The 15,780-nt window shown below is 42.7% G+C and overlaps 1 protein-coding gene across 1 annotated transcript in view; it reads left to right on the plus strand.

The window, feature by feature from the left end:
• Positions 1 to 11,238, plus strand: part of si:ch1073-358c10.1 (peptide methionine sulfoxide reductase MsrA 1) — a 31,140-nt gene extending 19,902 nt beyond the window's left edge. Inside the window, exons 5-6 of the mRNA XM_041060826.1 lie at positions 919 to 1,025; positions 10,354 to 11,238. Coding sequence (XP_040916760.1) covers positions 919 to 1,025; positions 10,354 to 10,527 — 281 coding nt within the window. The 3' untranslated portion in view covers positions 10,528 to 11,238. The remainder of the gene's footprint in view (positions 1 to 918; positions 1,026 to 10,353) is intronic.
• The last annotated feature ends 4,542 nt before the right edge of the window (positions 11,239 to 15,780 follow it).

Below are 15,780 nucleotides of genomic sequence, written 5' to 3' on the forward strand. Positions count from 1 at the left end.
TTGTTGTGTTTATAACTTGTTTTCGTATCCCCAAGTGCCCAGAAGAATTGTTTTTTTTTTTAATTTGAAATGGACACAAGAAGACACAAGTACATAAACTGTTACATGACAAATGCACTGCACACAAAGAGGTTCAGAGAACAGCAACAGAAACAGAATCAGCTCTTCCACTGATTTTATACCACTGGTCTTTGCACCTTGACGGGCTATTGGTCAGCGATTTCCAAAGTTTGACCAACTTAAGTGACAGTGGCAGGAAAAAGGTTGAAGTCTGTGGTTTAGATGAACTAAGCCGCTGTTTGTGTCTCTGTCAGTGGGCTGAAAGGCAAAGCTGTAAAGAAGAACACACACGTGCCACTCGCCTCAGCCCATAACAGAAGGCCAAAGATTGAGAAAGGCAAGAATTTAGGAGACAGATGAAAGAATGATGCTCTTCAGCAACAACAAGGAACAAAGGCTGAGAGGGAGAGATGGTGAGAGATGAAGACAGAGAGAAGGCTGCCGTAGGGAGGTCCGTGGATGCCAGAGCTGCTCAGTATTGTAGCATCTGAAAAGCGTAGAAGTGGATGGCAGCTGTTTGGCCTCCTAATCAAGGTACACTAGGCCTGGGCCTCCTCCAAACACACTGATGTAAAGCTGATGAAAATTTTGACAGTGCCACATAGATGACAAAAAAAGAAAGAAGAGAATGCACCCACCTACATGAGCCCATACACCTACACACCGCGGGCCTCCTTAATGAAAGCCCGAATCTGCTGTGATCTTTGAATTCATTTAGCTTCATGAATTCAAGATGCAGGATGATGACATAATTGTGAAAACCTTTTGCATGCAAATGACATTGTGTCTGCTGTGATTGTAGTACTTATGCTTATTTGTAAGGTGTTTTATTTTCCCTTTGTGTGTGTGTCTACGCAGGTATGAGGCAGCAGAATGACCATGGTACTCAGTATCGTTCAGCCATTTACACGTCCAACCCCACTCAACAGGAGCTTGCATTGAAGAGCAAAGTGGCCTTCCAGCAGGTATAATACCCGAACACACATCACAAGGTTTCATTATGACATTTACTCAAGCATGGAATTCCATATAACCAAACCATGTGTGAAGTGAGGCAGTAGCAGCAGCACGTGTTAAAAAAGTGTTAAAACTGTGAATACTGATTCACATTTTTTCTAATTTGCTGTTTAGTATTGAGACATGGCATAAAAAGCATTGCCCCAGTGCCTCTGTTAAAGTCCTGTGGTAACATTAATCATATTTGATAGCAAAAGTTTGTGTATTTGATTCCCTTTTGTCACATCAGCAACAAAGGGATAATTATCACAAGAAGTATAATTTTGTCATGATTTCAAATAACGTTTTTGGCCGTTGAGTATGGCTAAGCTGTGGTGTGGAGTGGTCTCAGTTATTTGAATAACAATTAAAAGCCTCTGGAGTGGTGACCTCTTGGATTTGGATGCAGTTTAACTAAGCAAAGCCACCTCTGTTTAGTTGATCCCCATCTACATCTAATCAGTGACACATCCCTTTCTTAAACTGAAAGAGAGGAAAAGGGTCGATAGGTCATCAAAACTCATTTCTAAATCTGTCCCTTTCAGTGGGGCACGCGTCCCCCTTTTGTTCTTCCCATCCATCTGTCCGTCCCTCCGTCCATCCATCCGTTGATCCCTCCATCAATTTGGTTTGTTCGTCTCTTACCTCACTAAATGGTATTCATGGACAAGCTGGCAGAGGGGAGCAAATTACGATCGTCATGGTAACTTAGGGCACTAGGGGTCAGCAGTCACAAGCCACAGGGCTGTCTTGTTGCCATGACAACAACCTCCCAACCTTGGCCTTGGGCTGGGGTCAGAGGTGAGAGAGGAGTGGCAGCTGGGACCAGGAAGGTGGCGAAGTGGGGGAGGAAAAGCAGGAAAAGCAAAAGAAAGGAGGCAATCAGATCAGAGGGCCATGACTGGCAGGCTATCAACTGACAGTGACCACCCACCACACACACACACACACCACACACACACCACACACACCACACACACACACACACACACACACACACACACACACACAGGCACCACCTACGTTTATAAGCCATACACTTTCACAGTGTTTAGAGACATGACACCACAACAGGCATGGAACAGGAGCAAGAGGAGTGTAACAGTCATGCTAATGTTTCTGTACGTTCAGTGTGTGAATTGAAGAAAGAGGGAGAGGAATGCGCAGATGTCATACATACATCCCAGAGCATGATGGGATCTACACGGCCAAAAGACATTCATCACAAAAAGAAATGAGAAAAATAATTTCTGAGTAACAAAGTTTATTCTTGACCTTAAAAACAGCAACTGACAAAACAATCTCACCTCATTGACATTGACATTCTCCTCTGGCCATTCATATTCAAGTATTTCTTGTGAGTTACAAATTGTTCGGAAATTTATGGAAAAAGTTATTTTTTTTAATGAAATTCCCTTAAAAGAATCAAACACATCAGTAGAATATCTGAGTTACCTATAACTTAATCTGAAAATAAGATGATATGACATGAAATTACTATGCCATAAACCTGTAAATAAACAAGCAAGCAAAAACAAGAAAACAAGCCTAGGGTTCATCAAGTTAATATAACACACACACAAAAAATGCAGTAGATACTAAAAACACGCATTTATAAACAACCAGAGGAGAAACAACACTCAGACTGTTCCCTCCTAAACCCCCCCCCCCCCCCCCCCCCCCCCCCCCCCCCCACCAAAGCTGCTGACAACACCGATCTGTCAACCACTTCAGTGGCACCCCAGTTTCACAGTTTCATCTGAGGGCCACTGGGACACATATCTTCTCAAAGCAGCTGACACGCTCTGAACCAAAATGGCAGCTTCCTGCCCTGAAATGGCTGCCTTGCCGCATTGATGCTGAGTCTCAAGAACGCCTGGCTTGAAAATGGCATCTCTACAGAAGAACGGCTTGCTGTGTGTGTGTGTGTGTGTGTGTGTACACACAATCTTGTGTGTATGAGTGTGTGTTTTATCCTAAAAGGCCAATGCTCTCTATCGGGAGAAGTGAGTTCATGTTCGGTAGAGTGACAAGAGAGAGTGGGTGGAGGCGATCTAAGACGACCAGAGATAAGACAGGCATCACAAAATCCAGATTCCACCCCACTGCCAGCCCATGACTCACACACTCCTCACATGTAGTACAGACACACACACAGACATACATTTGGCACATACACGCACAGCCCAATGAATAATTAACCCATACGAAGAGTCTCTTCTGCAGGGCTTTCAGTTTCTTAACTTCAGCATTGGGGGGGGGGGGGGGGGGGGGGGGGGGTTAGTTAGGGGGGAGGAGGAGAGTGAGGCAGAAAAGCTTGTTTAAGCGCGAGAGCAGAGAGGGGGAGGAGAGGGAGAGGGAAAAGGAGAAGGGGGTTCTCTATAATGAAATTTGAAATTTGCAGAACATCAAAGGCTTCTGTAGCCAAGCCGCTGTGGCAGCAGAGCAGAGAGGAGGAGTGCATCTCTTTCTCTCCCTCTGTCTCCCCCGTCTCTCACTCTCTCTTTCCTCTTCTCTCTTCCCCTCTATCCCCCCTTTCTGCTAAAATCTGTCTCCCCAGAGCTGGGTGAGTGGAGGGTGAGAGAGAAGGGATGGGAAGAGTTGATTAGGAGGAAACTGCAGGGTGGGGGTGGGTCAGATTTGGGTTAGCATTTGGAGAGAAAAATGGGAGAACAGGGGTTCTGTATGTGTGTGTTTGTGTGGGAGAAAGAGAGAGGAGTCTGTGTGTGTATCTGTGCATGTGTGTGCATGTATGAACAATAGGTTTTATCAAGCCAGCTTGAATATTGTGTGTGTGTGCACGCACATGCATGTGTGCAGGGCCTTGGAGGGGTGAGTGTGCCCTCTGATAAGGCATCCTAACTTAATGAGCTTGAAAGGGGGGTGGAGGGGGAAGCACAGGGGTTCAGATGATGGGTGGAAAAAAAAGGGGGGGAGATCGTTTGGGGCTAGAAGTCTTGAGGAGAAGCCCGGGGGGTTGTTAAAAGGGGGCACAGCATCAGCAGGTTTCGTAATCGGGCTTCAACTCACACAAGCTCACGTCTCTCATTTTGGAAAGTGTTCAAAAGTCAGATTTACCCTTCCAACTATTCCCCAGCGCTCACATTTTATAGTCTGTCTGGGCTTTACATGAAAATCTTAAAATACTTTTACTGGGTGCTGAACTTATTGATAACGAGACATCTTTCTTATGTAGCTCTACAACAGTATCGGCTTACATGAAAGAGAATAATAGAAAATTGTTACTGGTTTAATGTTCACAAATAACTTTTTTTTTTTTGAATCTCCAGAAGGTAAATACCCATCTTTCAGTGAGATATGGTCGAGTGCATTGCAGATGAAATGTTAAAAGGCGATTGGTTCTCGCAAAAATGCAGGACTGATCTTCTGCGTTTTCGGTCTTCAGATGTTGAGCTACTTGTTGTCTGCCCTGGAAAAAGCAAAAGAAAAAAAAAACAAAAACAAAAAACATAGGAGCACGCACCACCTCGCTCCGAGACTGAAGTGCGTGCACCCTCTCTCCCTCTCAAAATGTAGGAGTGTTGGCTTCCTCGCTCACAAAATGTAGGCGCGCTCGCTGAAGATTAGAGCCCAGCTAAAATGGATGCCTGACCCGCGCAGAGAGAGAGAAAGAGAGATGAACAGAGCAGGGCAGGAAAAAAAAAAACTCCTCATCCTGTGTGGATAGACAGACTCACAGAGGGAATAGACACATCCTTTAGTTCACACACATACAGTGGCAGTGATGTACATGACTGTTTTACATATAGGACATTGTACAGAACCTCACAGGAACAAGAAGCATCATGTAATACTCTTTCAGTATCTTTTTCTCTCATTCAGACTGTTGAGTTTGTATTTTTTCTTTTTTTTTTCCAGTGCCTCACTACAGTCTGTTTTCATTCCGTCAGTCTCTCTGTAATCTCCCATGCTCTTCTCCTTCTTCACTTCACTCCCTCTCTCCCTGCATGTCTCGGCACCATCTCCGTGTCTCTTTCTCTGCCTGTCTGTCTTCCTCCTTCGTCCTTTCTCCATCACTCTCTCTCTCTCTCTTTCTCTCTCTCTCTCTCTCTCTCCCTGAGGTCAGTGGGGGCAAGCATGGTGCAGCAGACTAGTCGATAAGTATCATGTCAGGCTATTTCATGTGTTTTCAGGCAGAGCCACACTCTATTTATTACCAGCATTGTACCACGGAGAAGCTTTGCTGTCTGCAGTACTCGTGGTGTATTTACATTTTTAAGATGTTAAAGGGCTTTTGTGCACCAGTGTTCAGGTGTGCATGTGCAGTGTATGAAAGAGATCAAGTATGGGTATTAATGCACAAACCATTTGATGTCTTTTGTCTTTAAATTCTGAATTATTGTGGTGGAAGGTAACTAAGTGCCTTATTTAAGTACAATTTTGAGGTACTTGTACTCAAGTATTTTTATATTATGCTATTTTATACTCTTTTTCCTCTACCGCATTTTTTGCAGATACACTTTGTAGAAGTGTATCTGTTAACACTTTCTGTTTGCGTAAAATTTTAAATTCAAGACTTCTTATTGCGCAGGGAGAGAGAGGGGGAGGTCCTCAACCAAAAATGAATCAGGACAGTTTCATTTAAATGGTGTATCAGCAGGACCCCCCTTGTAATGGATTATTTTTTATAATGATAATGTCACTCTAACTTGATAAAATATTTCATTGCTTGTTGCACCACCGCTGAAGTACTGTACATGCTTTGTTAAACCTTGCACAATGCGATTTGACAGTCCAATACTAAATTATGGTCATGCCAGTTAAGCAAATTTGATTTAAAATTTGAAATCAGCACTGAAATGAGGACACCAAGAAAAAGAGATGCAGCAGTAGCAGTGAGGAGAAATGGTAAACTGGAAAACCATACACCAGTGACAGGAATGGACTAAGGGATGATTACATAAATCACCGAATTGAGGTCACATCCCTCTTCAAATGTCTTCACCATGAGTCATCGGGTGTCACAAACTCTATGTCAATGCGCGTCTCTCTTCCTCACCACTCTGCAGCCATAGGCCTTCTGAGAGAAAACGACAGAGAGAAACAAGACAGTGGGGTAAGGAAGAAAGGAGGGAGTACATTTTCCTCCTCCTCCTCCTCCTCTTCTTCTTCCTCCACCACCTCCACCCTCTCTTGGGGTGTCACGTCCTATTTGTGTCCCGGGGCCGTCTCTCTGGCGATGGTGATGGCAAGAGGGGCTCTCTCGCTTGGCTGGATAGCAGGGAGGACTTGGTAGCACGAAGCGATGGTCTGTGCTCACATAGGGGGGGGGGGGGTCGGCAGTGGAGGGAGATGGAGAGAGTCAGAAAGGAGGAGAGAGAGAGAGAGAGAGAGAGAGATGCACCCGTTCAGCCATGTCTTTGACAGGGGAGTCTTTCCGACAGGCGTGAAGAAAGGAAGGGCTGACTGGGCTGAGTGAGCTCAGCCCTGGACACACACACACAAACATGTTTTTGTCACTTAGAAGGACATTGTATTGACATATTCATTCGCCCAATATTTAACCCAGTGTTATTACCAGTCCATGGCTAACCTTAACCATAACCAAAAAACATGTCTTAACCCTAAAATGATATGGTTTACCTTGCGAGGACCAGCTTTTTATCTCTAAATAGGAGTCGAGTCTCCATAAGGTGGTTTTATTGTGACACCACAAATTGAGTAATACATATACACACACACATTGAACTATTCTTCACGCTTCCCTTTGTTTCAGTCCTCTCCCACACAGACATATACAGTAAATACAAATTCCTCTCCCCTCCACGGAGCCATCATTTAAACGTCATCATCAACGGCATCAAAATGCTCAACTTGAGGACATCTATTTTGCTCTTCCTCTCTGAAATTTTCTCTCCTCCATCTTTGCAATTTATACCCTCCACATTCTTCCCTCCATTCCTCTGCTGCTGCTGCAGTGAGAGAGAGAGAGAGAGAGAGAGAGAAAGCGAAGCCACATAAGGTTATACACAGTGGCGTGACGCCATGCATTCTGATTTATAGATCTAAAATGGCCGCCATGTTGTGACTGCTGTAGAGGGCTGGATGTTGAGTGAGGGAGTGGTGCGGGGGTGTATGTTTGCTCGGAATAGCAGACCTTTTCTTGGACATTGTGTTCTCCTCACATGAAGAATCCTCTGCCCTGGAGGGTTCGCTACTACAGTGGTTTGGTGGTGATGACTGATTAATTAGGCCATGATGCACAAAGCTCCATGCTTGTTGTCAGCTGGTTGGTCGACAGTGTTGGATATAGGCAGGGTAAATGGGTTCTTCTGACTGCACACTCAATGCATTTGAAAAGGTAAATATGTCCGTGCTTGTGATGCTGGTGCTCCATGTTGAGGGCAGCGCTGTGCTGTAGTTTGGTTTGTGGACATTGGGTCCTTCCTGCAGGGAGATTAGAGCCCTCACATTGTAGCAGCAGCCACTGAGGACTTAGAGGTCAGCTGCTGCCTCAGCCTCTCTGTGGGGCGCGGAGCTTTGATTTACTGTCTCCACTGCATCACCTCCAGCAAACGCACACACTCACACACACACACACACACACACACACACACACACACACACACACACACACACACAGCTAGTACCACACTGCCTCCATGTGGGCAAAATTACACACTACCCTTCTGCCCTTCACTGACATTACTTCCTCTTAGAAATTAGTAGTGATTTATTTTTATATAAATCATCTCCCTCTTACATGCACAATTCCAGATGACCTAGTTAATAGAGTTACTGTCTGAAACCAATCTGTTCTGGCCAAAATAACTTAATTTCACATTTTTGTTATTTGGCTCAGTTCCAGCAACAGCAAAAGATGTGTTAACATGACATGTGGACTGTGCCTCATCTCTATATATGTTTTTCTTCTTGGCTAGGTTTATTTCAGGAGTGGGAAACTATCCGTCTGTAGGAACTTCCTAATTTAATAGAAAGAAGAATGGGAAATTTCACAGTAAATTGTTATATAGACAGTCAGGTGACAAATTGAAGCATAGTTATGATTGGGGAGGCCAGGGGCTTGGGACTTTTTCTGGGAATTTCTGGGAGTTTTATCAACCTGGGGAGATTTTCCATAAATACTATGTAAGACATATAATACAAGTGGAGAGTACTTTGTTTGACTACTTTCGGACCAATAAATAAAACGTTTAGTATACCAAATTAGTCCTGTTAGTCCCGTTGGTGTGACTCCTCAGGGCACAGTAGGTCACCGAAAAATGAAAATGGCGTGAATCAGTCTCTAGATCTCAGTCCAAATGATTACCTATGGGAAATTTTGAAACAATTTCTTATACAGTCCTCTCCAATATCATCAACACCAAGGGAGGGATTATCACTCTTGAAGAATGGTGTTCTCTATGGATATTTTTTCCTTAAACCACTATGATTTCTTTTTGGCCACTTGGTGGCGGCAAAACAACCTGTCAACATAGTATTGTATCATCTTATAATAAAGCTATCAAAAAAGCACCTAAAAGCAGCAGACGTGGAATATTTGGATCAATTAGGAGTCATCTTTTTGGGCACTTGGCAAATGTAAGTCTGATGTTCCTCTAAACTCAGTTTTTGTTTTAACTTCTGAGGGAAATATCTTGCTCTTTAACTGCTAAATGCTCCGCCATATTCACCAACTAGCTGCTAACTTCATCTGTCTGTAGTCTGGTACTTGACATTACATTATACCTCATTTGACCCATTGTTTATGTAAAAATGTTGATTATTGCAACCTTAAAGTGACAGCTGCATCCTGGAACTTGTGCTTGCTCACAATCTTTACGTTGTTATGTCCAAGGAAAATGAAAGATGCATCTTTCACCATATGTCTGCAAAATATGACTGTTTGGGACATGAAGAGCATATAGTTCACTTTCAGTTTTGCAGGACTTACAAAACTGTCCGCATGGAGCCCACCGTAACCTCCATGAACTCAGTCTGATGGCAGTTTCCATAAAGGAGCCATCTGGAAAATTTAACAGGCAATATTCAAGTTGTACCACCTTAAGAAGACTGAGGTTCCCTTCCTTAAATACTCCCAACAGTATCCATGACAATATTGTGCAGACAGACAGGACATATGCAGAAGCGGATAAGAGCAGGTTGAGTCTGAATTGAATACATTCAGCTTCTGTATCATGGTGCTTGCTGAACCCTGCCAATTGATGCCTCCACAAAGCAAAGCTCCTCATTTCTGCACACTTTTCTAAGGTGTAGCATGCTACATGCAAGCGACTTGTTGCCCACAGACAGTCCCAGTGCACCTAGAACTTGTTGTTTTGTCAGCTCTCAGGAGCAATGATCTATAGAGGATTGAGCACTTGTATTATTAGATAGAGAAAACCACTCAGCACAGCAGGTATACCTTTGATATATCTGTCAGAGGTGTTTAGTGCGTCTATGTGTGTCTATGTGAGCGAGTGTGCTTTTGTAGTGCGTTTGAAGCCTTCTCTCAAGGTGTTTAGAAAAGTGTAAGTGTGAAAGTGTCTTAAGGAGTTCTCAAAGAGAGCGGATACTCTTTGATGCTTTGTCCCACAGAGAGAGCCACAGAGGCAAGCTGCACTACAAAGATAAAAAGATGTTCCTTTCTTCTGTCACTCAATCACCCTGCTTTCTAGTTGAGGAGCAGAAACTCTTCACTGTATTAGTAAGAGGTATTGAAAGTTCACATCCAATACACTACAGAATAAAACAACAATTTAAGAGACGTGCTCATTCCGAGGAAGTTAAAGCAATCTAAGAAAGTAGAGCTGAATCTATGTCATGACTTCGGTGATGGAAACAGGTTGCAGAATTTGAACACATGAAGATGCTGAGATGCTAGAAATACTTTCCACACAGAGTTATTTTAGTAACTCTAACCTTGAATATTGCTTCAACTCATACATAGCAGGCTTTAATATGCACATAGAAAAATAGCTTCAGTTCGTTGATGCCTAATTTAAATCAAGTGTAACTGAGAATGCATGTGGAGGGTACTATAGAAGTACTGACTAAGAATCTTGTATAATTTGTGCACAGGGAGTTCAGTGTATATATTTGTAATGATTTATACAATTTGAAGGTGCAGCTTTCAAGAGAAACATTCTTGCCTGTTAATTTAGTCAGACTTCGTCTGATTGCTTAATAAATACTAATAAAATAATAACTACAGTGCATTTATTGTAAATCCTGTTTCATCACCATACACAAATCTTTCTTTTTTCTACTTGCCACTTCATTATGGATCAACTGGATAGTAATTATTTTGAATTATTTGTCTATTTTTACCCCTAGGAGTTGGATAAAAAAGGTTACGGTCCCATCACAACACAGATCCTGGAGGGGCAGCAGTTTTACTACGCTGAGGACTATCACCAGCAGTATCTCAAAAAGGTACCTAAGGGTTATTGCGGCCTCAAAGGCACTGGTGTCTCATGTCCCATTGGAGCCGGAAAGGATGAACTTTGACAATAATGTACAGTGAGAAAGAAAATAATTTACGGGTGAGGATTTTTTTGAGGCATTCATCGTTCTTAATCTTTAATTTTTAATACCATGTGAAACACTGTTGGAATGTATGTATTTCCAGTCTATCTGTTATGATTTTTTAACTTAAGACCGTTTTAGTCAAATCATAAATTCTTTACTAAGCCTCAGGGAATTTTCTGTTTAATGCTTCAATAAGTTCTTGCTGTCTCTCAGTTATAGAGAATACATACAGTTTACTGTCAGATTACTTTCTTTGTGTAGCACTGTTCAAGCAAAAAGCAATTCAAAGCGCTTTATGTAAGGTATAAAAATGACAATAGGAAAGGAACTTTTCATTTCTAGTGCAGCAGTAGTCAGTCTCCACTGGGTGGCGACATTTCTCAAAAAATAGCAGCTCAGGCAGAATTCATGAGACATACTGAAGCAAAGAAACCATGTGAAATCTTTGTCTTCCACAGCTGGTGGATTGGAAGAAAATCTACCAACCTCAATGTTTTCCCAAGCCAGCAATCTTTTCACACCCATCTTAAAGCCAGAACACTTTAACAGAGCTCAGACTTGACTTTAAGGAGTAACAATTCTTGATGTTTTTAAATGCAGATTTAATATGATCATATGATTTTACTACATATCTTAGTAAAAGACAAACACATGAATTTACCCCAATCAACCTTAATGTCTCACCTTGGAAATAATAAAAATTAAAAAAATAAATAAATAAATAAAAACCCCTTTTGTTTATATATACCATGCACATGTGAGTGTGCGCAAACATGCATATATATGTGTGTGTGTGTGTGTGTGTGTATGTATCTATCTATCTATCTATCTGTCTATCTATCTATCTATCTATCTATCTATATATATATATATATATACACACACACACACACATATGAGGGACCCACCAGACCAACGAGGGACAAATTAAACGGGTATGAGTCAGTGTGACACAGTGTGATACACATTCAGAGAGTACTCATTCGGGATTGCAGAATGAGACACTTGAGGCACTCATGTATGCAATATGATACATACTTTGCTTAAACTCTCACTCTACTCCCCCCAAACCCATAATTACGAATAAGTCTTATTTTATGTCATATAATTATGTATCATAGAGCACTGAGCAATTACTGAGTAAGTATTGTGTGCAACGTTTTGTTTTATAATTAAACACATCAACCTGAAAGTCTATTTAAAAACGAAAATCACACTCATGGTTAGACTCCAAAATACAAAGATGATATCTAGAAAAAGCTTTTTGGTCGACCGCAGTAGTGTGATTCACCCCGCTCTCGTTTTTCCCCTCCCTCTCCTCTATCTTTCTTTCTCTGTCTGTGTGTATGTGTCACATCCTGACACCTGTGTGTAGGTGTGGACCAGGGCACAGGTGCAGGTGCAACCTCTCAGGGCCTATTTTAGTATTGGGACAGATATTTTTGCATGTGTCTGCATGCAGCAGCCGTGTGTGTGTATGTGCGTATGTGTGTATGTGTGTATGTATATGTGTGTGCCAGGGCATGTGAAGCTGTGGCTTGCTTGATCGAACCGCTTTGAGTGGTATGTGGTTGTGCCAGCTAGTGCCCGCCTATATCTTTGCATAGTGTTGTGTTTTGTCAAGTGTGCGAGAGGAGATAACCTTTTAATAAAGCGGTCTTAATTTCCTCAGTTTTGAAAAGAGGATGGCATGAAAGCTTTAATCACATGGAGAAATCAGTTTTTTCCACCATCTGCAATGATGTCTGACTTCAACATGAGATGCCTCAGTGAAGCATGGCATGATTCTGTTTATTTCTGCCACATTACAGAGAAGGCGTTATCACAAACTAAGGTTATGAGTCGATTACATGTAGGAAGAGGTATGTTGTGGAAAATTACCAAGTTTAATGCAGACACATTAAAATGACATTTAGAAGTAGCTGCATGAGTAAGTGTATGTGTTTGTATGTTTTCTGTGTATTCCTTTGTAATAGATTAAAATGGGGCATGGAAATGCATGGTACTCTCATATACGCATCCATACACAAACACAGTGAGGCAGGGCAGGACACGAACCAGGCTGTGTGTGCCCTTCAGACAGAGCCTATTGTTTGCAGATGGGCCTTTAGTGGCCCCACAGCTGGCCACAAAGAGCGTACCGCTCCAGCTCGCTGCTATGCCTCTCACTGGCCTATGCTCAGTCACCCTGAAGAGAGGAGGCAGCTCATAGGCACATGTGCACCACCATGTTCATGTATTTGATTATCTTACTCTATTATACCCTTACAAGTAGGTTTTATTCTTCTTTTTCTGTCCTCATTGTCAAATTCTCTCATAAAGAAAAGTCATTGCCCCGTTATTTGAAGAGCAGGTAGTTGTAAACATGTGGCACTGTGTAAGAGTGGGCTGAAACAGAGAGGTGCTAGTTGTTTATGAGAAGTACTCTGCACTCTTACCCACACATGTACACACATACACACACACATATACAACACACGTCCCAACCACTACCTCTGACTCTGTCCTGTACTGCCGCCTAATGCAAAAGGTAGCGCCCACGCAAGAGAAACAAACACACCAAGAAGACACCTTGCAGAGACGTGCACCCACACAAAATTCTTGCACTCTGATACGCTCTTTATTGTGTCCTCCTTTCACAGCTTTTCATTTATCTTCCCCATGACAGCTTCAATAGATCTTACCGCATGTATATACAATGCCTTGCCTATGTATACATCATTGAAAGTAGCCTTGTTTTATTCCTCATTAGGTGGTACCATAGGCAGAAAAATAATTTGCTTTTGAAGGACACCAACTCGGCATTGTTTGGTGAGTTATATAAATAGAACAATAGAGTGGTATATTCTGGTGCCATCCTACCAGCTGGAGAATTGTTGTGCCTTCTTGTCCTGCTCCTCACACAATTACTTTTCTGGATTGTAGAGGTAGGTTGGATATGTGTGTGGGTGTATATATCTTCTGCATATTTGGTAGCAGTGGGAAGACAGAGCTTGCATTTTTCTATATGGCCTGTACATTTCGCTCATGATGATATGAGAGTTGTGTGCAGGGTTTTGCAGATGCCAGATGTGTTTGCATACCCTCCTTTGCTCTCCCTTCCCCTCCCTCTGGTTCCTGCATGGGTGCAGGGTCTCAATCAGAGCATCAGGGCTCCAGGAACCAGAGCACAGCAGTCTCTCTGTGCTGCCCAGAGAAGTGCAGCCTTGTCTGGGTCAGTGCATCTGCGGCCTGGAGGCGAGCTGGGGGAAGAGGGTGAACCCTGGTGCCACTGCATGCTGGTTTCACTTGAGGTCTTCTCCGTCAGCATAGCCTGACCCCTGAACTCTGGGATAGAAAGACAAGATTATTCAAAACACAGTAGATAGCACATAGCCAGAGAAGCTCCTGTATCTCTTACACAGGTTGATGATAAGTTAAAACTTTTAGACAAACAGTATTCCTCAAACAGGTTAGTTGGTGTGGCAGTGCCTTCATTAAAAAATGAAAATTGCAAAAGACAAACACACACGCTCACACATACAGTACACAGAAGTACATTCTTTCCCATAGAAAAAAAAAGTCACAAGCTTGTTTCTCCTTTCTACTGGGAATAGCGACGGGTTAAGGGTGGGGGTGGAGGGCAGCACGTGCTGCAGGACCTAGTTGGCTTGCTAACTGGCCCACTGGCTTTCTGGCTGACAGCCCACACTGTGACACTCTGCACCTGGGAGCCTGTGAGTCGTCAGCCATGCTAGCTAGTTCAAGCTACCACCACATGACACACAGGAAACACAGAAATAACTGCTGAGTGTCTTGAGCACAGTAACCACTTACTGGGGGTGTGCTGCTGACAGAAAGGGGTTAAGGAGAGGGTTTACAAGAAAGTAGAAGACAGAGGAATAGTGGCTGGAATGGCACTGGGTGATAGGAGTGGGGAGTAAGAATAGAAAACTGGAAAGGAAAGTGAAACACAAAGATGCTAAGGCAGTTGCACCTGTGCAGTCTGTTATTAGAGGAAGATTCCACCAGCCTTTATTCAGACACTAGGTTCAGCTGTGTGGTGTATTTACACATATTCACTGACATATGCCATGTATCCTGTTTATCATGTCGTTTTTATAATCAAACCACCACAAAGATAATTGCGTAACAATCAGAGTTTGACATTTTACAGCTGAGGCACTGATGTAACAGTTAAATTTCCAAAACATCTCTCTCTCTCTCTCTCTCTCTCTCTCTCTCTCTCTCTCTCTCTCTCTCTCTCTCTCTCTCTCTCTCTCTCTGTCTTATGTTCATTTTCTGGCTTTATCTGCTCTGTCCATCTGCGCCTGAGCCTCACCTCACACAGGTGTTAGAGTGGAGTCGAGTTTTAACGCTACCAACCAGACCTCGATTAGAACTGAACACAGGAAAGTGTTACACAACATTTGGGCTTTCAGGTCGTGATGTGTTGATGTGTCACGACTCTGAAACAAGAGGACAGAAACAGGACACACACATGCACAGACACAGTTTGCACTGCAACATGCACAGACTGTGTTTTCTGTACATTTGCCACAGTCAGCTAAATTCTGCCTGTGGTGCAAGTCGAGTCAAGTGTTTAGATACTGATAAGAGCCAACTTGAGATGGTATGATGGTAGATGTATCTTTCTGTCTACATAGAGAGAGAAATAAAGAAATAAAAGGAAGAGAAGAAATAGATGTGAAGGAAATGAGTAGATAAAGGGAGAGAAAAAGAGAAGGGAGGAGAGATGGTGCTGGCTGCACCAGGAGGAAGCTGGGTCTGATGCTTCTCCATGCAGCTGCTCCCAAACACCCACACTCTTCCTGTTGGAGTGTTTGTGTGTGTATATGTGTGTGTATAGATTTTGTGTGTTACTGCTACATAAGGAAAGAGGAACCTGTTTTGTTCCAGCTTCAAAAAGTACATTCTCCAGACCTTTTACTGGCTTAATGCTGATGTACTCATTTTAATAAATATGTACAGTAATATTAAAGTTTGGGCCATGTTATGTCAGTGATCGTGCTCTTTATTAAGCCTTTATGAAGATGCCAAACAGAATAAACTTTTAAACCTAGCAGACAGATCAATCATCTACAATCAAAATAAAACCAGCTTAGAACAAAAAGAGTTCAGTGATGAAGCTTGAAAGCTCCTAAAAAGTACAACTTACAGTATCCTACAGAAGACGCAGAGTAAAATAGCTTAAGTAGGTTTCTCCTGCCAGGCTGAGGCCCTCTGCATCTT

Source organism: Toxotes jaculatrix, chromosome 17 (genome assembly GCF_017976425.1).
Source record: "Toxotes jaculatrix isolate fToxJac2 chromosome 17, fToxJac2.pri, whole genome shotgun sequence".
In the NCBI taxonomy this organism is placed as follows: domain Eukaryota; kingdom Metazoa; phylum Chordata; class Actinopteri; family Toxotidae; genus Toxotes; species Toxotes jaculatrix.